Source organism: Xenopus laevis, chromosome 7L (genome assembly GCF_017654675.1).
Source record: "Xenopus laevis strain J_2021 chromosome 7L, Xenopus_laevis_v10.1, whole genome shotgun sequence".
Taxonomy (NCBI): domain Eukaryota; kingdom Metazoa; phylum Chordata; class Amphibia; order Anura; family Pipidae; genus Xenopus; species Xenopus laevis.
Window position 1 is genome coordinate 108,460,448 of NC_054383.1, and position 24,953 is coordinate 108,485,400.

Genomic DNA, 24,953 nt, shown 5'->3' on the forward strand with positions numbered 1-24,953 from the left:
TGCACCTGTTAGCTGTTCTGAGCTCTCTGCCAAAAGCTAATTAAGTTAGAAACTGTTTTTTTCTGGCTGTTCAGTTCAGAGAAAAGAGGGACTGGTGTGCTGCTCCTCCTAGTAGTTCACCACTACCAGCACCAACCAGAGTCAAAATTGTTACAAAGTATCTTATTTGCACCTGTTAGCTGTTCTGAGCTCTCTGCCAAAAGCTAATTAAGTTAGAAACTGTTTTTTTTCTGGCTGTTCAGTTCAGAGAAAAGAGGGACTTTCCAGTACAAAAGAGGGACAGGGGGTTGAGTGGTCAAAAGAGGGACAGTTGGGAGGTATGCAAGTGCCACCTAGCTGTGTGAGCTTTTTCACATTCTGTCTAAATAACAATAATAATTCTGTGTCCGTAAACATCACCTGAGTGATGTTTTTACAGCAGCAATAATATATTCCGTACCCACTACTGTATACGTTGCCCTTGCAGGCATTGTTTGCCCAGTCTTTAACCAAGTGCCACCTTAAAAGTACTTGTATCAACATGCGCTTTTGTCACTTCCGATTATTTGGGCTCTCTCCAACCTCCTGTTCCGAATTGAGTGTAGATTTGCCCCTTGATGCAGACCGCCATGGGAAAATGGGTCCTCCTACTAGTCCTGAACTGAAACTTCCACCTTAATTATGATGATTACAAAATCTGTACAGGTACCAAGGCTCTGAGGTCAAGTTCATGTCAATTTCTAGGCCGATGAGTGCACAGCCTAGAACGAACACTGGAAATATGAGACCATAACTTTATTAATAGGTCTACTGAACCTGAGAAATGACTTGTGGCCCTTTAAATAAAAACATCCTAGGCATTGATAATTGGAACTACACAAGAATAAGTAAACTCCTGTCTCTGAGATGTTAACACTCCAGGCAAGGGAAAGCTTTTATACAGGTATGGTATCTGTTATCCGGAAACCTGATATCCAGAAAGCTCTGAATTACGGAAAGGCCATCTACCATAGATTCCATTTTTATCAAATATTTCAGATTTGTATATATTATTTCCTTTTCCCCTGTAATAAGAAGACAGTATCTTGTACTTGATCCAAACTAAGATATAATTAATTCTTATTGGAGGCAAGACAATCCTATTAGGTTTAATGGTTTAATGATTTTTTAGTAGAATTAAGATATGGAGATCCAAATTACGGAAAGATCCCTTATGCAGAAAACCCCTGGTCCTGAGCATTCTGGATAACAGGTCACATACCTGTACTGCAATTCACTAACGTTAGATGTATCACCAGATTTAAAGGAGAAGGAAAGTCGTTTACCACTTGGGGGTGCCAAATGTTAGGCACCACCAAGTGAATGTATTTACTTACCTGAAACCCCAGGCTGGTGCACTGGCCCGGGGTTATTCCAGCGAGCACCACGGAGCGTTCCTCTTCCGGCTTCTTCTTTTTTCAAATTTCCCGGGGCAGGGGTAAAGTTTGGCTTTTCACTCTAATGCGCATATGCGGCTGTGCGCAGACAGTAGAAGCCGGAGGAGGATCGCTCTGTGGTGCTCGCTGGAATAACCCTGGCTGGTGCAGTTTTCTGCTGATAGGAGCACCGGCCTGGGGTTTCAGGTAAGTAAATACATTCACTTGGGGGTGCCTAAAATTTGGCATCCCCCAAGTGAATGTAATTACATGCCATATGTTCATAGTCATTACTATTAATAGGTAATGCAAGCTTAGAGAGAGTAAAATGAAGCAATTCACTACACAAACAGTACACCAAGCCTGGTCACTAGCAAAAGCCAGGATAAATATTTAGTGGGGGCAGAAGCAACTGATGAGAAATGCCAGCAATTTCAATGCAAGTTCAATGCTCAAAACTGCATTGACGTAGACAAAATAGAACTGCCTTCATGCTGTTCAGACCCTTGGAATCATGCCATTATATTCGGAGTACAAACAAACTTTTTGCAGCCTACTGCAGTACTGCCCCTTTCCTCAGTGACCAGCTCGCAAATGCCACAGCAAATACTGTGGGAGAGATCTTGCAATTCAAGCAGCATGGAGGCTTCACCTGTAGGTTCCCTATGATGCAAAAGTGAATGTAATTGTCCTTTATACTCCTTTATTGTTGCTGTTTAAGGTGCATTTCGGAACAAGAAGGGACAGGCGACCATAGAAACTTTTAGTATATGACGTTAGAGCCAAATAAAATGGGCTGATTTATAGCTGAGATTTTCATACTGTCTAGGTACAAGCCTCACTGGATAAACCAACATTTAGTCCATTTAGTCATGGCCGACTTATCTCAGGTTGCACATACATGGAAATATTGTAATAGTCCTATTGCTGTATTATATCTAGGACAACAGGAATGTATTTTTACATTTAATGTAACCTTAATTGGCTTTTAGGTTTTTGTTCTGTGGGAATCTAGTTCCCACATAATGATCCCTGTTGTTTTCTGTCTGCCTCCTGAGAAGAAATGGATATGGTAGCAAATGGGTCATCTTGTGCCTGATTAAAAAAAGCAAAGCTTTCCCCTTGGCTTCAGATACAGGTATGGGACATGCTATCCTGAATTATCAGGACCTGGGGTTTTCCAGATAGATATTTCCGTAATTTGGACCTTCATACCTTATGTCTACTAGAAAATCATTTAAACATTAAAGGGATACTGTCATGGGAAAACATGTTTTTTTTTAAAAACGCATCAGTTAATAGTGCTGCTCCAGCAGAATTCTACACTGAAATCCATTTTTCCAAAGAGCAAACAGATTTTGTTATATTCAATTTTGAAATCTGACATGGGGCTAGACATATTGTCAATTTCCCAGCTGTCCCCAGTCATGTGACTTGTGTTCTGATAAACTTCAATCACTCTTTACTGCTGTACCCCCCCCCCAGCAGCCTAACAACAGAACAATGGAAAGGTAACTAGATAGCAGCTCCCTAAGACAAGATAACAGCTCCCTGGTAGATCTAAGAACAGCACTCAATAGTAAAAGCCAAGTCCCACTGAGACTGATTCAGTTACATTAAGTAGGAGAAAATAATTCCATTCTAAAGTGCAGGCACAAGTCACATGACTGGGGCAGCTGGGAAACTGACAATATGTCTAGTCCCATGTTAGATTTCAAAACTGAATATAAAAAATATGTTTGCTCTTTGAGAAATGGATTTCAGTGCAGAATTCTGCTGGAGCAGACTATTAACTGATGCGTTTTGAAAAAAACATGTTTTCCCATGACAGTATCCCTTTAAATAAACCGTATGGGCTGGTTTTGCTTCCAATAAGGATTAATTATATCTTAGTTGGGATCAAGTACAAAGTACTGTTTTATTATTACAAAGAAATAAGATATCATTTTAAAATTCGGATTACTTGGATAACATGGAGTCTATTGCAGATGGCATTTCCATAATTCGGGGCTTTCTGGATAACGGATCCCATACCTGTACCACACTATATTCTGAAACTATAATATGCCGTTTTTCTGAAGTTTATTAGCTAGGAAAATCTAAAAATACACTCCAACTTGGAATGAAGATAAACTGTCTCAACTAATGAAACCAAAAATGCACCAGATTTAGCTTAAAATGTAATTTTCTGTTTGTCCTAATGGAGGCGCTGTAAGGAGAGAAATATGCTAATAAATTGTATTTTGCAATCAAGACCTGTGTGTGTGTTGATGCTTTTCTCTTTATGGAATGAAGGCATGTCGTCCACCATCAGCTCAGCTCTGTACAACCCTTGCTCTCATGTACTTTGCTATAGTGTCAGAGTTCTGGATATATGATCTTTTGTGATTGCAGCAAGGAACAGAGTTTAGTACTGGGTTTAAGACAGTACATGCAGTTTGTACAGAATTCATAAATAAGCCATTAAAGGTAGTGATGTGCGGACCAGCCCGATTCCCGTGGGTTGGGTGGGTACGGGCCAACCACGCTTCACCTTTTGCAGGTCGTGGGCGGGTTCGGGCTGAGCTCTTCTGCCTGCTTTGCAATTGGTTTTACTTTTTTATCACTTGTAGTTTTTTTAGTTATTTAGCTTTTCAGCAATAATAATAATAATTATTTTGGTTGCTAGGGTTTAAATTACCCTAGCAACCATGCACTGATTTGAATAAGAGACTGGAATATGTATAGGAGAGGATCTGAATAGCACTATGAGCAAAAAAAAGTATCAATAACAATAAATGTGTGGCCTTACAGAGCATTTGCTTATAGAAAAGCTGGAAAGGGATTAGAAGAAAAAGGAAAAATATTTAAAAACTAATAAAAATAAATAATTAAGACCAGTTGCTTGGAATTGCCCATCCTATAATATACCAGGGCCTCATTCAGAAATCACTGGGCCCTGTATGGCAATATATTCTGGGTCCCCTTGTCCCAGCCCACCCCCAAGCCCCACCCCATACCTCGCTCACTCCACAGTAAAAAGGCCACACAGACAAACAGTCAACCCCCCTAAGTCCTGATAAAGCTGCATTGGGTTTGGATAGACTGGAGGAGAAGTTCCTACTTCACCAATCAAATCCCTGTGCTTATACTTAAGCGACCAACGAGGGTACAGAAAAATCATGAACGCACTGGAGCATGACCGGGTCCCCCTAAGACCCGCGGGGACAACTATCCCTCCTTATGGTGGCTCTGTTACATACTAAAAGTTAACTTAAGACATTTCACCTCATGTCTACAACATTTACTATACATTAAAACATGTATATATTAACCACATAAAACAAATTAATTTACATTTAACACCAATTGGTCAATTCATTATAAGTGGCAGTACTTTCCAAAACATTGTGTGCGCTCTAGAGTAATGAACGATGGCACTGTAATCCTGATAAAGTAACTTCTGCATCATTGTTCTGAAGTCGATGTTTGTTGCCTAAAGGAACATAAACAACTCAATGTCGATGGTTGCAGCAATACATAATAAGGTGATGTCTGTAGGCGTTACTGCACCTTGCCATATATCCATAGTCATTACTATTGAGATGGTATATAACTTTGGTAGTGCAAGCTTAGAGAGAGTAAAAATAAGCAATTCACCTACACAAACAGTACACAAAGCCTGGTCGCTAGCAAAAGCCAGGATAAATATTTAGGGGTAAATATATCAACGTTCCGCCACTAGAGTGAAATTCCCCAGCTCTCAATTCATTTCTATGGGATTTTGAAAGGCGTATTTATCAATGGGTGAAAGTGAAAGTTCACCCTTTGATAAATACGCCTATAAAAATCCCATAGAAATGAATGGAGAGTGGCGGAATTTCACTCTAGTAGTGGAACTTCACTATTACCTTCACTCTCTGCAGGCCCGGATTTGTGGCAAAAAATAGGGGCGGCACGCCGCCCAGCCGCATTATGGGGACGTGTGCGTCCCCATTCAATTACACCAGCTGCGCCTGCGCTTTTTCGCCGGCGTGCTGGGAAGGGGAAGTGTAGGCAGGCGCTAGGACCGCGTGGCTGCCTGGTCGGACCGCGTGGCCTAGGGGCGGCCAGCAAACAAATCCGACGCTAACTCTTTGATAAATATACCCCAATATGTGGGCTGAAGCAACTGCTGAGAAATTTACATTAACCTTTAGTATCTTATGGAATGGTCTTCACTTTTTAGTTCTTTTTTTATTATTTTCTTACTTCTTCTGTCTCTTCCCATCACTGAAATGGGGGGTCACTTCAGCCAAAAAAGTTATTGCTCTGTGAGGCTATAATTGTATTGTTATTTTGTGTTGCTTATCTTTCTAGACCCTCTCCTATTCATATTCTAGTCTCTCGTTCAAACGAGAGACTAGACCCTGACAATCAGATAGCTGCGGGAATTCCAAAGTGGAGAGGTGCTGAACAGAAAGTCAAATAATTCAAAAAGCAGTAGCAGCACAACTTTTGGTAAAGGTTGAGTGGGGATTGGAAATCAAAAGGGAATGTGCAATGGAGGATAGCGGACCAGATGGGAAGGCTGTCACTTGCTGCTTTCTTTTCAAGTGAACAGTGGTACAAACAAAGAAAGAAATAAGTGACAGCCTACCTGTCTGGTTAGTGTTCTTTAGCACAGTATCAGGGCAGTTTGGGAGAGGAAGGTGGACTGGGAAAAGGCCCATGGTTACTCTGCAGGCCACCACTGTGTGTTTTATTTTTTAACCATTAGGACCTCTGTGGGGCCCAGAAAATGTTTTGTATGGACCCTGTGATTTGTACCTGTCCAGGGTACCTGAAATTCGATGCACTTACTCTAGTACACACATGGGGCAGATTTACTAAAGGGCAAAGTGGCTAACGCTAGCGTCAATTCGCTAGCATTAGCGCCGCAGAGACATTGGCAATTTACTAACAGCCGCAGGCACTAATTCGCTAGCGAAAGAGACAGTCGCTAGCAGTCATTTGCACTCTATCGCCAGGTGACAATTCGATCTGCCGAATGAACGTTACTCTGCATGTTACCTCTTTCGCCAGACTTGCCTTCGCCAGCTCAGACCAGGAGAAGTGCAATGGAGTACACAGATCTTCCTCAATCTTCTGTCACTTACATCATATTCTGTGAGTGGAAAATGCATCAAGGTTCAAAAAACTATGGCGACTTTTCCTTATTTCAGAATGATAGGCTGCATAAGTCCTTAAAATTTTTTTTTGTAACCGGTTTTCTCCATACATTTTCCAACATATGGAAGATAAACTATACAGTGGGCTCATGTGTAGGGCATTATAACAACTCTATTGTCTTTATTAAAGGGATCCTGTCATGGGAAAACATGTTTTTTTCAAAACGCATCAGTTAATAGTGCTGCTCCAGCAGAATTCTGCACTGAAATCCATTTCTCAAATGAGCAAACAGATTTTTTTATATTCAATTTTGAAATCTAACATGGGGCTAGACATTTTGTCAATTTCCCAGCTGCTCCCAGTCATGTGACGTGTGCCTGCACTTTAGGAGAGAAATGCTTTCTGGCAGGCTGCTGTTTTTCCTTCTCAGTGTAACTGAATGTGTTTCAGTGGGACATGGGTTTTTACTATTGAGTGCTGTTCTTAGATCTACCAGGCAGCTGTTATCTTGTGTTAGGGAGCTGCTATCTGGTTACCTTCCCATTGTTCTTTTGTTTGGCTGCTGGGGGGGGAAAAGGGAGGGGTGATATCACTCTAACTTGCAGTACAGCAGTAAAGAGTGATTGAAGTTTATCAGAGCACAAGTCACATGACTTGGGGCAGCTGGGAAATTCACAATACTAGACCTCAGATACTAAGTCTGTCTGATTGATATTATGTTTAAATAAAGGATTTAATTTTTTTTTAATAATCTGGAGAAGAGTGATCATTGTTTTGATGCCCAGGAGTGCGCTGCCTCTAAATCTACTACCAGAATTCTGCTGGAGCAGCAATATTAACTGATTCATTTTGAAATGTTTTTTTCCCATGACAGTATCCCTTTAAGGTTCCCTGGACATGTGTGTAATAAACAGTGTAAATGTAAAGTCCATACAACTTTAACCTGAGCGCAAGATCTTCGCTGGTTAGTAAATCTGCCCCATAGGATTTGTTAACCAGAATGCTTGGGACCCGGGCGATGCAAGATAAGGTGATTTTCCCTAATGTGCAGCTCTGTACCAGAATGCTTTTAAAAAACAGATTTCTACTGCAGTTAACTTTCTGTTTAAGGAATGCACCGAATCCTTCTGCCCGGCCGAACTGAATCCTAATTTGCATATGCAAATTAGGGGCGGGGAGGGGAATCACATGACTTTATGTCACAAAACAAGGAAGTAAAAAATGTTTTCCCCCTTCCCACCCCTAATTTGCATATGCAAATTACGATTCCGGTCGGTATTCTTTTTGCCAAAGTTTTGGGGGTTCGGCCAAATCCAAAATAGTGGATTCCGTAGTTTATTTGGGGTAAGCAGTTCACCATAAAATTAACCTTTGCTGTAGAGTAAAAATGTCCAAAACAATGAAGGGTAAGAGTAAGTTGACCAACACATCAATAAAAGGCGTTTGGATTTATCATTCCACAAAAAAAGCAAATCTATTAAAAAGACAAACACAAGCACCAGGCATGGCAAGTTGCGTTGTTCTATTCCAGAGTTTTCTGGGTAATAGACTCAAATATTGCCTCAAATACAGAACAATAAAATGGTTATTTTCACATTCCATCATTTTCTTGTAACAATCACTTCAGCCAATGTCTAAGGACCAAACACTTCATAGATCTTTGCTTTTTGAGGCTTTTGCCCACATTCAAAATGGCCGTCGCATGAATTCTCTGACTGGGACGGACCTGTCAGTGACGGCAGGGCGCAGGCTGGCGTTTGGCGCTTTAATTTTGTTGCTGGTCCGCCAAGTTACGCGCGAAAATTAAGCACTGTCTGCAGAGAGACAGGGAAACCTTCGTTTTACGGCGGGAGAAGGAGAGTGACCACTGACAGATAACAGGTAACTGGCGCCCGGTTAGCGCGGGATGAGGGTATATATTCGTAGTTTGAATGAAGGAATAAGAATAATCTCTGACAGAGGAATTACAGTTGGCGGTATGTGCACAGCAAGGCCCCGCTTGGGCTTCCCTATTGTACAGTGCGTGTTGGAAGTTGTTGCATTTGTGGTGCCAATTCTAATTAAACTACAACTCAGTGGAGGGCACAGGTTTATTGTAACAGACCGGGCTTCATGTAACCTCCTACTGGCCATACAGAACAATGGAAAGCCCACTGTTGAAACTACAACTCCCTGATATGCACTTAGTGTCCCTCTTCATTTCTTTGTGCAATATAGGCCTCATATTGTTGCCTTCAGCTGTTGTGGACACACTTAATAGTGACTGTCTATGGCAGGCGTGTCCATACTTTACTAATGTATTTTAGTGATGTTGTCCCATTATGATCTACATCCATGGTATCACTGTTCGCATTCTGTTTCACGAAAAATATGACTTAAATATTATATTGATTTATAAGAGAATTGTATTGCTATATTTAAAAAACAAGTATTTCTCATGTGGCCTTAGAATAAATATCTGAATGAAAAGAATAAAACAGATGGGTAATTTTAGCATTGGCTCCCCTCTCGACTCTTGAAGGAGCGATACCAAATATGTCCTTGCATATATGGACCCTTGCAGGACTGGAAAAATTGGGTGACCTATTCGACCAAGATGGTCTCAAAAAATTCTCAACGATACAAGATACATACCGATTACCTGATAATCAACTATATACATATCTTCGAATCAGACACTTCCTCCAAACGAATAAGATGCTAACAACCAGCCCAGCTACAAAGTTCGAACAAATTTGTCTCAAATCCCTCTTAAAACGAAAAGGAGCAACAGTGGCTTACAATGCATTACTATTAAAACATGTTAGAAACGACTTAACTGCCCTACAGTTATGGGAACAAGATCTTCAAAGAACTATTACACGAGACCAGTGGGAATATCTCTTCAAGCAAACACCTAAATACTCACGGGCCTTAAACCACCAAGAAACGGCAATCAAATTGTTATATAGGTGGTATTTTACACCGGACAAAATAAAGAAAGCATACCCACAAACGTCGAATCAATGCTGGAGGTGTCAAAAGAACACTGGTACCTATTTCACATTTGGTGGCCATGCCCGACAGTACAGCTTTTCTGGAAAGAGACCAATATCTAACTTCAACAGCTTATAGATCCTTCTTTTTCTCTGCAACCTGACTTAGCATTATTGGGCATCTTTCCACATCAAGTACAGAGCAACCAAAAACAAAAGATCTTCTACATAATCCTAGCCAGTAGATCAATAATTGCCAGGAATTGGAAAATAGCCACTTTACCCAGCAATGAGGACATTCAGGCAGAAGTGAAGCGAATCCACATATATGAGCATACTTTTGCTTTCATAAAGGACAAGAGAGAAAATGTACTTTGACAGATTTTCTTATGTAAATCAACAGACCTGACATTACATGCTTAACATACGGTTGTTGTATAAATCTTATCAGTACATGCTGTGGCTCTCACCACCTATACCTCCCCCCCCCATTTCTTTTCCTTCACCCCCCCATCTAATACTACTTCTTCTCTCTAATCTTTCTTCTATGATATTGTGAAAATTTGCAAAAACTGTTAATAAAAAAAAAAAAAACAGATGGGTAATTTAGTAAAGCTGTTTGTTGACTGTGTCTTGAGATCTACTGATCACCAACTAAGGGCTGGGACACACTGGGCGATTTGGGGAGATCGGGACTTTCCACGACCAATCTTCCCCGAATGCCTCCCCTCGCTCTGCGCCTGGCTAAAATGAAAAATCGCCTGCGCTAATCACACGCGGCGATTCGTTTTCCGAAGTCGCCCGAACGGAAAACGAATCGCCGCGTGTGATTAGCGCAGGCGATTTTTCATTTTAGCCAGGCGCAGAGCGAGGGGAGGCATTCGGGGAAGATTGGTCGTGGAAAGTCGCGGCAATTAGTCGCCAGGCGACTAAATCTCCCCAAATCGCCCAGTGTGTCCCAGCCCTTAAGGTCTACTGGTAGCTCCCGATCTATCTTTTGGACGCTCTTGGTCTATGGCATCTTACAGCAGGTTAAAGGGAAGGTCAACCCATTTTTTGCCTAATAAAAGAAAGCATAATTCTAAGCAACTTTACAATATATATTCATTACAAATGTTCTATGGGTTTTAAGTTATTTGTATATGTATTGCTATTGACAAGGCATCTGATTATCAGACCTGGATTTGCAGAGGAACTAAGACTTGCAACATTGTTTGAAAAGTAGCAACTTGGAGTTAAGTAAACGCTGCTTTCAATAGCTTTAAAAGCACTGAACATTTTTTATGTATATTGGAAAGCTGCTTAGAATTGTTTCAGACAAGCCCCTAGATAGGTTGTTAGCCTTATATGATTAATTATAGTGACTGATCACCCCCCTTTTTATAATGCCTGGCTATAAGCCCCCTAAAGATGCCCTCTGAAGTCATTATCACTGAGATCTAGCAGGGACACGAGGCATACAAGTTTTATACCAGATTCATTAAAAGTGGTATCCTGTTTCAGAACTTTCTGGATGACCAGTTTACAGATAACCTATACCTGCATAAGCAATAGTAAACCAACTTGTAACACCATAAATCCCAAGTACTGGGGTATAGTGATATTATAGTTAGCGGCATTAAAGTAGGGGGCTACTGGTAGCAGCACCTCAGCTGTTTGAGGTTGCTGCAGTTTTACAATGTGTGCAGGTCACTTCCTAGTTTTTCTTTTTTTGTATCTGGGGTTTGTTTGCCTCTTCTTAATATATATTTTTTTATTATAGCATCAGGAATCTTCTAACCATTCTTGACAAAATATGCAACGAACAATAAAGTAAGTTTATTCTTTTTCTTCTTGCTTTAAATGTTACATGTGTTAAAATGAAGTTGTCCTAAGATATTAATAGATAATAATACTCTGTGTATATATACAATACAAGAAAGGCCCATTCGTTTGGTTTGTATTGGACTGATGACAGCATTGCTTGCAAATGCATATCTGTTGGGGTTGCATGGATCTACATACATTCAGGCTGCCTCTATTGAAAAGTGTAGCAGTATGTATCACCTGTGATTCAGTCTGACCAGTCACACCTGGAACTTCATCCCTGTGCAACTTACAGAGTTACATGGGAAAACCGATTTGAGGTAATATATATCCGAGTAAATGGGGAATTTTGTATTAAAATAATAGATTCACTCAGGTCATGCTCAGTGGTTCAAATACAGTACTCTAGTAGCACATTTCTTAAAGCCTAAATATTAAGTGGGTGCATCATTTTAAGCTACCTTTTAGTAAATGATGCATATGTTTATTATGTCTTGTACTTAGCAACATTTCCGTTGGTCTTTTTTTTTCATATGTATTCTGCTTCTGTTGCTTAATAGTTTCAAAAGGGGCAGCCAAAACATTGCTCCATGAGGCTACACTTTTATTGTTGTTACATTATATTACTTATCGGTCTGTTCAGGCCTTCTCATATTCATTTTCCAGTCTCTCATTCAAACCACTTATTGAATACTAGGATACGTTGGATCTTGACAAATAGATAGCTGCAGAAATTCCAAGCTGGACAGCTGCTGAACACAAAGCAAAATAATAAAAAAAATAAATAGCTATAAAAATTAATATCGGTTGATACATGTCCCAGAAAATCACTGTAATCATTTTAATAGTGAACAGAGTCTGCTCAGAACATCATTGCTTCATGTTTAATTGACTTTTACGCCAGAATTAAAGAGAATACGCTTTCTGTAAGTAGTGTTTCATCCCTTTATGTGGTGCTCAAATGAAAGCAGACTTGTTTGCCCTGCAGTTGAATGGTTATGTATGACATTGATAACAAATTATATATATATATATATATATATATATATATATATATATATATATATATATATATATATACACGTATATTGATCCTGTCCAGTTCTTCTGTGTGATAGAAACTGACAAACTGTTTTTTCCATCAATGTTTAAAAAATGTTTTTTCAATCAGTGGAGAAAATCTAATACTGGCTGAAACCACCCTATATGTGGTGATATCAATTACAACTGCATGTCACTCTGTACGCGTGGCCTTTTTAAGGCCCATAAATGCACAGAAGTGCTTTCTGGCTTAAGTCCTCCACGCTGTGCTTATTGACAGACTGATACCATTGAGATCACTGCATAAACATAAGGTTCTACTGGTATTGGCGCTTTTTCACTAAAAGATAAAACTCAGCATGTGTCATTAGCCTATGGAACCTATATGCACACCTGCAGCTTTGCTGACTGCTGGACTTTTCTTAGACTTGCCTCCACTCTGCTTTAACTACAGTAAATAAATAAATCACACCAAGATCCATCTATAACCTGGTGACTATCACATAAGCCTTTTGTTTCTCCCAATTTGGAGCACTTGGCACGCACATGAGCTTTTTAACGCTGCTTTATTTATTTATTTATTTTTAAGGTCCTTTTTTCAGCCCAAGCTAGGGGCTGAAGTAAAGACTAAAGAAGAGAAAGTGAAGAATGATGTTCAAAAGGAAAAAGAAGAGCCAGAGAAAAGGTAATTGCAAAAATTAATGTCATTTTCTCCAATCTGTTATTGTGTTGTGTGGTCTGTGTAGAAGTCGGAGGGGATATATCCTGGATGGCAGTTATATATCCCCATTCTTTAGGTTTTAAGCCATCGCTTTAAAGGGGTTGTTCACCTTTGAGATAACTTTTAGTATGATGTAGAGAGTGATATTATTATGTATTTATATAACGCCAACATATTGCGGAGCACTGATATTCTGAGATAATTTGCAATTTGTTTTATTTTTTTTGCGTAGAATTGGTCGTTCTATAACATACTAAAAGTTACTTTAAAGGTGAACCACCCCTTTAAGAGTCACCCTTTTTAGAGCCACCACAGGGTTAACCAGGCAGAGGTGTGAGCTGTACATCCAAGGGTGTTTTAAGCAGGTGAGCTGCAGTGGAATATGGTGTGAGTGTGAGGGCTGCATGTGGGAGCTGCTGTGCATTTCACCTGCTGAATTTACTGAGACCAGAGAACTGTGGGTCTAAGAGAAAAAAGGAGTTCACGTGGTGCAAATCCCAGTGTGATCCCCCCCCCAAACTTCACATCTGTAAAAGACCTACCATCTTGTTTAGTGATCTACATTGGAATGTTTTCTTTTGCTATATGTGAAATTCTGTATTTTAAGATATCCCATATATCTATATGAATTTTTGTCTTATTGTGTAGGGACCATTTTCTTCCTTGTTTTTTGTTTTGTCTTAATGCCTGGGCTATATTAATTTTTATTTAAGCATCCTCATTACAGTTCTGCTTATGAAAATAATAAAGCTGCAGTGTTGTATATTTGCGTTTGAAAGGGTTTAGCAGAGGTTTCTCATGTCCAAGTTCATTTGTTCATGCTACTTCACAGCACTTTCATATTGGTTTCATATTCTGGTGAACCTTTGATATGGTTTCTGCTAAGTGTTAACTCCGCATCATTTCACAGTGTTCCTGAACGTCCTTTAAAAGAGAGAAATGGCAGTGCTTTATGTGGAGATGCCGAGTCACCAGTCAAACGAGTTTCAAAGAAGTCTGCACGTGTGTTGGAAAGTGATAGTGAAGAGGAAGAGGAGAATTCAAAGGTACAAGCGACTCCTGAAAAAATGAACAATGAAAGCGATCCAAAGAATGATGTTAAAGAAACTCCTCCGAGTGCACGTAAAGAAACTCCTCCGAGTGCACGTAAAGAAACTCCTCCAAGTGCACGTAAAGAAACTCCTCAGAGTGCACGTAAGGTAAGTTCTGTTGGCGTATAAAGTTACAGAATGTTAGTTATTGCTTATTTTTACGGTTATACGGGTATGTGACCTGTTATCCAGAATGCTCAGGACCTGGGGGTTTTCCATATAATGCATCCTGAGCTGTTGATTTTAGACATGCAGCATTAAAGGAAAACTATACCCCCAAAATGAACACTTAAGCAACAGATAGTTCATATCATATTAATTGGCATATTAAATAATCTTACCAAACTGGAATATATAAGTAAATATTGCCCGTTTACATCTCTTGCCTTGAGCCACCATTTCGTGATGGTCTGTGTGCTGCCTCAGAGATCACCTGACCAGAAATACTTCAACTTTAACTGTAACAGGAAGAAGTGTGGAAGCAAAAGACACAACTCTGTCTGTTAATTGGCTCATGTGACCTAACATACAGTACAGTGAATCCTACGATCTCAGGGGGAGGCCCTTATTTTTTAAAATGGCAATTTTCTATTTATGATTACCCAATGGCACATACATGAAGCAGGGTTTTACATATGAGCTGTTTTATGCAATATCTTTTTATAGAGACCTGCATTGTTTGGGGGTATAGTTTTCCTTTAATGTCACCTTATCCAAGATATTCTGTAATTGAATCTGTATATGTACATCATATTGGGGGTAATGGAGAGTTAGTGCTTATAAAAAAAGAAACGTTTTGGTTCTTTCATTCCTTGAAAGATCGGTTTATATGTTTCAGTGCGTCTTATGTAGCTCTTATTGATCCCTTTATAATAAAACTCCATTTTAACATTATTGCTTTTAAACTTTCAGGATGCAAAATCTGAAGGAGCTTCAGAGATGAACACTTCCCAAGATTTTGTCTCTCCTTGCAGCAGCAAATCTATTGACAGCCCTTTATGTTCAGATTCTCCTGGCATATCTCCTTCCGGTATCCCCAAACGAAAGACAGGTAAGTAGTTAGTTATATTTTGATACTTAATAGATTGTGTACACATAATTGTGTTGCAAAATATGTGCATAACTGTGTAACAAAATACATACTTGAGTTATTAACCTTAAATTACATAATTCATAGGCAACAAAAACATTTTTGTTTGCAGCCCTCAGACTTGATGTTTTACATGTATCTTGTTGCTAGGGGTTAAATACTCTAGCTACTTGAAAGCAGTTTTGAATAAAATGGAAGATAAAAGTAGGACCTGAAAAGGAGAAATAAGCAATAAAAATGAAGTATTACAGTCTAAGGTTTAAATATGGTTACAAGTGCAATTGTGCTAAAACAAATGCAGATGTTTTGATTGCATTCATTAAAGGTATTGGCATCCAAACACGTCTGCATATTTGCCATTGTATCTGTCCTGCCTTTTCTGAAAATTGTGTATAAATGTGCCTATTGATACTGGGCAACCCTGTAGCTACTGCCATCCTGAATGTAATACCCTGCATCCCCACAGCAGGCTTCATTAATAGGTGTGCTATACTTGTCAATAGGTGCACTAAACTTGTGAGAAAGAATACCATGCTTACTTTTTTTTTTAAAGTAAAATGAAAGGTATAATCACTGGGGGAGTGCTGAAAACTGCAGTAGCCAAGGTTACTGCTGTGCAAGTGCTATGTCACCATCTTCTTCCTGGATCCTCCATACCACCTGGTCTGGATGTGCCTGCAGTTGAGTGAAAGGCCGAACTTAGTAGCAAAAAGCAGGCTTTTTCCTTCTATAGGAATTGTCAGACGGTCCCTAACTGCTCTGCAGGAAAACAATGATACTTATGAACAGCAGTTGTAGCCCCCGCCTTACTTCCCAGCCATGCAGAACTCAAGCAGCTTTGTTTCCCTGTAGAGCAGTCGGAGACTGTAGAGATTTGTATTGGATTTAATTTTTGCCTTTATATCCCCTTTACTGTTTCCAACTCCAGATGCAGGGACAAAGATCATTGAGCCAGATTTAAACAGATAAACTGGGATTCTATTTGGAGGATTATTTTGCTGCAGCCACTGGTTCACTGCAACCATTGGTTCTGCAGAGTTGGAGAAAGTTTGTATTAAACAATACAAAAATTATAAAATCCACATTAGATTACATGATAACACAGGACCCAGTGCAGTCTGACTATTCTGATTATTAATCAGTCTTGCTGTATCGGCTTCTGCAGTATATTATTTGACTTGTGCTGTTTTGATAATTTCCGACTATCCCTAAGCAGCCCAGACCACACTGAGCATGTGCACAGTCTTGGTCTTGCAAAGATGTTTAACAAAGTTACAAGAAGGTGACCCCCTGTGGCCAAATTTGGAAGCATAAATAATTTTTAGTTTGATTGGGCTTGTGGTGCAGTACGTTTGTTTAGTATACAAAATACAGCATTTCTAGCCTTATTCTATTTTAGACTTTACTTCCCCTTTAAACGATCTGCATCTGAATTGACAAAAGGTCTACTCCCCCAATTTTGACAGCATCTTTCCAGTTTGTAAAAACATGCACATGGTGCAACCATTTAGACAAATCTGGCACTACTGATGTTTAAATGGTGAGATTGCATTGTGAGAAAAAAAATGGTGAAATAAAATGGTATATTAAAAGTAAATTTAAACATGAACTTCCCCTTTCTTTAACAGCCCGTAAACAGCTACCAAAGCGTAAGCTGGAAATATCTCCCAGTGAATCAAATCCACCAAAAGATGATTTAGATGTCAAAGGAGCAGTGAAGCGCCAAAAGAAAGAGGCAGGTGAGAAGATGGAGCTGTAGAAAGCATCTTTGTTCCCTGTCTTCCAAGTAATGGTGAAGATTATCTAAAGCAGTGTTTCATTTATGTGGCTTGAGTATAAAGTTGTAGTCCTTATCTAAGCATCAGTAAAGACTTGGGATCTATTATCTTGAATGCTTGGGCATAGGGTTTCACTAATGTGTAGCCTTCTGAATTAAGTCTATACATTTTAAAATGCCAACAGTATTGTTTTGCAGTCATCATGCTAGCTTAGATAATATAAAGTTGCTGTGTTGTTACAAAGAGAGCAATTCACTTAGAAATAAATAATTATGTTGAGACCAGAAATGGGGGGACTTTCCAAATGTACCTGTGCACAATCACAGCTTAGTGCATGAGTTATCCTTTTACATTAACCAATTTATATACATAATTTAATTTGTTTATATTAAAACAGAGGGAGATATTCAACAAGAAGAACCCATGGAGACAAGTCACAATATCTCCATGGAAGAGGAATGCCCCATAAAGAAAGAGACAAATGCCGAAGTTGTTCAAGAAACCATATCCAAAGCGGATGATCCGAACATAGAACTTGTAGACCAAAAGGATGTTGTTTCAGGAGAAGAGCAATCTGAACCTAAATGTCAAGAGCAACCACAGCCCAAACTTACCAGTCCTACTGTGGAGCCTAAAGCTTCAAAAGGGAAGGCAAGAAAGAAAAACGGTCCTCTGCCAAAGAAAGTGAAATTTAGCGATAAAGTTTCTTTTAAAGACAATGACAGTGAGGAAAAAAGTAATGAGGAAAAAAGCGATGAGGAGCCTCAGAAGAAAGCAGATTCTGCTAAACCTGTGAAACAAATAAGCAGTTTCTTTGGTGAGTACTTTATCCCACAGTGTGCCATGGTCCTTGAAAGACTAAAGGCTTTATGAATGTATAAACAACGGGCCCAAACAAATACCCAACGAAGGTTGTCAGTTGATGCTTGTGTGTAGTTACTTTAGGTACACAATACTGTATATAAAACTGCACATGTTAAAGAAATTGGTAATATAAATCATGGGAGGGTGAATGTTATCTGCAGATACTACAAGGCAGCTTTGCCTGCTGACACAATATTGCAAGCAGCTAATAATGCAGTAAAATCACACATCATTCTGAATGGGGCAACCTTTGCTCATGTTAAAGAGCCAGGAGCAAAAAAGTAAAGTAAAGATTAAATTAGTATTTTTGAAGAATATTAAACTTTTTGGCAGATATTTCTTTTCAAACACCTCAATATGTTTTTTTTTCTTCTTCTTAAGCCCCAAGGAAACCTGCAATAAAGACTGAAAAGAAAGAGGAAAATCTGAATGAAAAGAATGTCACTGAGACCTCTTTAGAAGAATCGCCTAAGCCTAAAAAAAACGTTGGCAGGTATGGCTTTCAAATAACTGGTATAAATGATGAACCACGGAGAAACCATATCATGTAATTCAAAAATCTCTCTAGAACAAAATAGGGATGCACCGAATCCAGGATTGAGCCTTTTTCAGCAGGCTTCGGCCGAATCCTTGTGCCCAGCCGAACCTAATCTGAATTTGCATATGCAAATGAGGGGCGGGAAATCGAGTGACTTTTTGTCAGAAAACAAGGAAGTAAATAAAGGTTTCCCCTTCCCACCCCTAATTAGCATATGCAAATTAGGGTTCGGTATTCGGCCAAATATTTAGCAAAGAATTCGGGGTTCGGCCGAATCCAAAATAGGGTATTCGGTGCATCCCTAGTACAAAAGCTTCACCACCAACCTTTCATTGTTTTCATTCAGTTTCTTTGGAGCATCCAAGCAAGAAGCATCAGAAGAACAGACAGAGTATAACCCATCCAAGAGTAAATATCACCCCATAGATGATGCTTGCTGGTGTAATGGACAGAAGTAAGTTTTTTTTAGTTTTTTTTTTTTTGTTTTTTTCCCGTTTTTTAGTTGTTGCTCATTGTTCTCTGTGTTAGGATATGGGATGCCAAGAACTTAATTAGATCTCAAAGCATACATATCTATATTGCAAGAAAGAAAATAATCTGTCTTATTCAGCAAGGCTAACTTCCTTGTGGCCTGTTATTTTGACGGGTGAGGCTCCAGTGTAAAGTATATCTTAATCATGACATACTAGATTTTGCAACCTTATTTACTGTTGCTGCTTTAAATTTATGTATGTCCACAATTTCATTCAGATTTCATTTCAGATTTTATCCTTTGATTTGACAGGTAAACCGTATCATAACCCTAGTCGAAATTACATTTGTTCAGACTATGCATGAGGCTAGTTATTTATCAGAAAACAGGCGCTATGTGTGAATTCATGTATGTTTGATGTCTGCTAAGCAACCAGGTCCTCCACTCAGATGTTGGGACACATTTGTCATCTGTAGGGGACAATTTTCCTTAAGAAAAAAATTCATAGTGTTGCATTAGGATTGCCTCAAGTAAAACGTATTACTCAGTGTTATACTCAGGGCTGTGAAATCGGTACATAAATCCTTGGACATCTGTTTAGGGTCCCTACGACTCCTCTGTTTTTAATATACTAATGTGTTTTCCATGTTGATTGAAAGAACACCGCATGCAAGGCATTTCATCAATGCAAAGCTTAGGAATTTAAAGCTATATGAATGAAGATGGTGCTTTTGGGAACAAACCAATGAACTAGGGGGTTTTGTAGGTGAGAACCATTCTACACACGCGGGATAAAATTCACTGTCCAGCTTTTTTCGAATGATTAAAACAACAAACAGGCATCTATTACAGATGTACTCCTACCCTATGACATGTTAAGTCACCTGAAGCGTTTCATGCCTCCTTCTGGCACTTCATCACTGATGGCCCATAAATCTTTGGACAGAGACAAGTTTTTTCTAATTTTGGTTCTATACCACAATGAAATTTAAATGAAAACATTCCAATGCAGTTGAACTGCAGAATTTCAGCTTTAAAGATTGCTTAAAAATGTGAGGAACTAAAGCCTTTTTTTTTTTTTTTTTTTTTTTAAACTAAAAATTTCAGGTGCTCAAAAGCAATTGGACAAATTAAACTGAAAATAAAACCCAGATTCTGGGTTTCCTCCTTTTTAATGGTCTGCCAAGCCTTTACTGCAGCGGCTTTCAGTTGCTATTTGTTTGTGGGCCTTTCTGTCGTCTTCAACAAGTGAAATGCAGCTCAATTGCGTTCAGATCAGGTGACTGACTTGGCCATCCAAGAATATTCCACTTCTTTGCTTAAATAAACCCCTGGGTTGCTTTGGCTGTACATTTTGTGTCATTGTCAATCTGTATTATGAAACGCCTCCCGATCAATTTGACTGGATTTAGCTGGATTTGAGCAGACAGTGTCTCTTTAACACCTCAGAATTCATTCGGCTGCTTCTGTCCTGTGTCACATCACTAGTGTCCCAGTGCCACTGGCAGCCATGCACGCCCAAGCCATCCCACTGCCACCACCATGTTTCATAGAGATGTGGTATGCTTCGGATCATGAGCTGTTCCACGCCTTCTCAATACTTTTTTCTTGCCATCATTCTGGTAGAGGTTGATCTTTATTTCATCTGTCCAAAGAATGTTTTTCAGAACTGTGCTAGGTTTTTTTAAGATGGTTTTTTAGCAAAGTCTAATCTAGCCTTGCTTATGAGTGGCTTGCACATAGGGTTGCCTAGCCGGGAAAACACGTGCCGGGGCAGGTATTACAAATTTGCCGGTAATTTGTAATACCCTTAACAAAAGCCCTTGGCCCTCAGGTGGAAACGTACATTTTCTTCGTCTTCTGCTCCTCTCACGATGTGGCCCCGTCCCCTTTTGCATCACTGGTCGTGACTCCGCCCCTTTTTAAATTTCGGCCCACCCATTTAGTTATCGCCCCCACCACTGGCCGGTAGATTTTTTTTTTTAAAAAAGGTGGCAACCCTACTTGCACCTTGCAATGCAACCTCTGTATTTACTTTCATGCAGTCTTCTCTTTATGGTAGACTTGGATATTGATACACCTACCTCCATAGAAATGATTGATTCTGTGATCATCCACCACTGTTGTCTTCCGTGGGCATCCAGGTCTTTTTGCGTTGCTGTGTTCACCAGTGCTTTCTTTCTTTCTCAGGATGTACTGTCAATTTTGCCACTCCTAATATTGTAGCAATTTCTCGAATGGGTTTTTGCAGCTTAAGGATGGCTTGTTTCACCTGCATGAAGAGCTCCTATGACCGCATGTTGTCTGTTCACAGCAAAATCATCCACATACAAGCACTCCCCACAAATCAACTCCAGAGCTTTTATCTGCTTCATTGATAATGACATAACAAAGGAACTGCCCACACCTGCCCATGAAATAGCCTTTGAATCAATTGTCCAATTGCTTTAGAGACCCTGAAATGAAGTGATTATGTTAAAGAAAAAAAAAAGGCTTTAGTTCCTCACATTTTTATGGAATCTTTTTGTTCAACCCACTGAATTAAAGCTGAAAGTCTGCAGTTCAACTGCATTTGAGTTTTCATTTAAAATTCATTGTGGTAATGTACAGAAATGTTACAGATGGGGGCTATTTGCTGGTTCGAAACATATATATACACTGCAAGTTTGTATAAACTAAAGACACAGACATTGAAGTGAAACTGATACTTGTAACTCTCAATTCCAACCACACACTTCAAAGCAAACAAGTTCAGTGTAATACATGTACAAAGTATGTAACTGTTAAGACTTAACTTTTAATAAAGTATACTAAAAAGAAGAGCACTCATGAAACTACTACTGCTGTAGCCAACAAGCTGCAGTGCTGGACACGTGTCCTTTAAATACAAACAATTAAAAACTGCATATGGTGGAACGGTGGTGCCAAAATCAAAGTCAAAATAAATGGCACCTTTCCAGAAGTTGAATACTGGAGAGGACTTAGTGCATAGCTACCCACTCCCACCCTTCCATTTGTGCCCAACGTGTGCAAAAAACCTGCCTATCTACGTGGGGACAGAGTGGAAGCTAGGCTAACCACCGTCCACCTATGCCACCTAACGCGTTTCACCAACAAACTCGGCTTCTTCAGGGGCATATACGAAAAGCTTTCTCTGTCCAAAGATTAATGGGCCAATCTATATATCATTGTGGATTTTAATTTATTAAAGAGATTACAAACACTCTTTAAACCTAAAGTTTAAACAAAAGACAAAAACTGAAAATAAAAAGGTTGTAATAGCTCAGCTGGACTCCACACTAGTGAAACCACTATGCACTGGGATTTATTCTTACGGCAGAAAAGTACTTTATGACTATTTATTATATGTGAAATGGAAAGAGATTTGTTGCCCACTATAGCCCTGATTTAACAAAAGGCGACAAATCTCATCACCCTTAACTGTTTCTTTGGTATCCGTCTGAGAAGCAGCATTGAATTTCAAAATATAACAATTTTAAATACCATCAGACGGAGTTGGAACAGCAGTACAAGTATCTTCCCGACAAAACCTTTCTGTGGATTGCTACTGTGGGTTTTTCTGGTGAACCCATAAAGAAGCTTTTCCTTCTTACATTTGTATAAACATGTTGCTTTTGGTTAACCTCTTACCTTACCTCCTCTTTACATATTAAGGGGGTTAAGTCAAATTTTAGTTATGTGAGCTTTTTAAAACCTCGAAAGAACTCATAACTCAGCGAGTTCGGGGTTAACAACCAGAAAACAAATGAATAGAGTTTTCCATGGGAAAAAAACCTGAAAAATTGATCGAGTTTTCGAGCAAAACCCACTGGAAAAAAACCTGAAACATCATGGAGGCTATTAACATATTCAAATGGTTCAAGCGACCTCTGCCGCTGTCTTCTACATGACCCTGACAGGTGTCAGATGGTGCATTTTCAGATTGAAGCAATTTCCATGGTAGAGTTTTTTTTAACCTGAAAAAAAAAAAAATCGATTTTTAGACTGAAAAATCACAGCGAAAACTCATTTTTCATGGGAAACCACAACTCAACCCTTAATAAATCTGCCCCAAAATGTCTGTATATATGCTTGCAAGAGCATGTCTCTTAGTTCCTGCATCATTACTGACCTGTATGCTTTTTTTAGCAATATTCTAAATACTACTGAAAAATCACACAACTAAAACTCATTTTAACCCTTTCTTTTCAATAGCATTCTCATCCTATTTAATTTTGTATTACTTCAGCTGTCTTTCTTATTTTTCTCAGGGCTATTTAATCTACCTTCAGATTATGTATGTTGATTACACTGTCACCTCTGCCTTCACTTTCTCTCTGCTCCCACAAACTGCTGGCTACAGGGACTTTGTTGTCTTAATAATCCTTGTGGACAAAACTGACCTGGTTATCAGCTAACCTGTTACTTCCATTTTCATTTATTTGTCTGCTCACTATATGTGTTGAAAAGCACCATATAATCCCAGTTCAAGTCTGCTGTTTACTAGTCTGTTTGACTCCTGTTTGCCCTTCAGTGTAATTCTTACAAAGTCATGCCACTTCCAACTTCCCATAATGGACCCTATTTCACACGAGAGACGGCAGAAATTCTAAACCCTTTCTGCACTGGCTGCCTGTCATACACAGAATTTTCTTCAAGATTCTTGTACAGGTATTGGATCCATTAACCAGAAACCCATTATTCAGAAAGCTCTGAATTTCATAACGACTGTCTCCCATTTTATCCAAATTATCAGATTTTTTTTTTGTTGATGATTTCCCTTTTCTATGTAATAATAAAACAGTACCTTGTGTTTAATCACAACTAAGATATAATTCATCCTTATTGGAAGCAAAACCAGCCTATCGGGTTTATTTAATGTTTAAATGATTTTTTAGTAGACTTAAGTTATGAAGATCCAAATTACAGAAAGATCCATTATCCGGAAAGCCCCAGGTCCTGACCATTCTTCATAACCGGTCCCATACCTGTACTCCCTTCCAAAACAATCAACAGTGTCATCACCATACATCGCCTCTTTAGTTATCAAGTACAAACCCTGATGTAACTTCTGCATGAAAATTACTTTTTCTCCTCATTTCGCTTACTAGGCCATATCCTGTTAAACACTCCTTGAACCTGTGTGTTTTAATTGATCACTTAACATCCACCTTACAGTCCACTCACACCCACACTCATTTCTGGTTTCCATTTTCTACTATGGACTTGACATTATTGTTCTAACCAACAAGAACGTTACAACCACGCTGGTTCCCTGCACCATGTGTCATCTTTTTTTCCCACCCTTATACGTAAGCTCTTGTGAGCAGGAACTTTACCTCATTGTCTCCTATGTCTCCTAGCAATATACTGTGGTAACTATATGTATCCTGATAAAATGTCTGGCTAATTCTCAGTCCACAAACGTCCAGTGTGATCCCCCGTACATGTATGGTGGACACCTCCATATGTTGCATGTGTGATGAATAACAAGGTTTAACGCAATTAGTGAGTGTTGCCTGTCATACTTAATGTTGGTGCTTGTTTGGAAAATTAGGCCTTGAGCCTATAGCACACAGCAGAGATACTTCGCTGCAATTTAAATGTCCAGACAGGTGCTGCCATGTGTAGAGGCAGTTATTCTATTAAATTGCAGACTGGAAAAATTTTACCTATTCATGTAATAGAAATAAATCATAGCAATTCCCTTTTGTAGTATGACTATTGAGTTCCTGGTTAAATATTGATAGATTTAGATATTGGTGATTTACTTACTTACTCATTTAGCTTCCCATGTAATATACGGCAAAGACATCATTGCAATTTGCCATGTTTTCTTGCTGTCACCGTGCAATCACCTTGGTTGTTTTAAGCACAATGGCAGGCTGAGTGGTATATAGGTGGGAATTGCAGCAGGCAAAATATAGGACCATAAGTTGTACTCTGCTTTACTGAGGTGGTTAGAGGCATAAAGACCAATGACTTTACAGCGTATACATATTTCTATGGTCATGTTTTCTGCTTTAATTGTATTTTCAATAAATCCAGTCTAG

The 24,953-nt window shown here is 39.2% G+C and overlaps 1 protein-coding gene across 4 annotated transcripts in view; it reads left to right on the forward strand.

Annotated features, from left to right (window-relative positions):
* The first annotated feature begins 8,230 nt into the window (after positions 1–8,230).
* The window catches only part of lig1.L (ligase I, DNA, ATP-dependent L homeolog), a 37,824-nt gene continuing 21,101 nt past the window's right edge, over positions 8,231–24,953 (forward strand). The window contains 10 exon segments of one of the 4 annotated variants that reach the window (NM_001088184.1): positions 8,352–8,405; positions 11,262–11,311; positions 12,936–13,031; positions 13,978–14,273; positions 14,276–14,284; positions 15,069–15,209; positions 16,877–16,987; positions 17,424–17,843; positions 18,272–18,383; positions 18,775–18,882. In NM_001088184.1, coding sequence (NP_001081653.1) covers positions 11,295–11,311; positions 12,936–13,031; positions 13,978–14,273; positions 14,276–14,284; positions 15,069–15,209; positions 16,877–16,987; positions 17,424–17,843; positions 18,272–18,383; positions 18,775–18,882 — 1,310 coding nt within the window. In that variant the 5' untranslated portion in view covers positions 8,352–8,405; positions 11,262–11,294. 4 annotated transcript variants of the gene reach the window in all.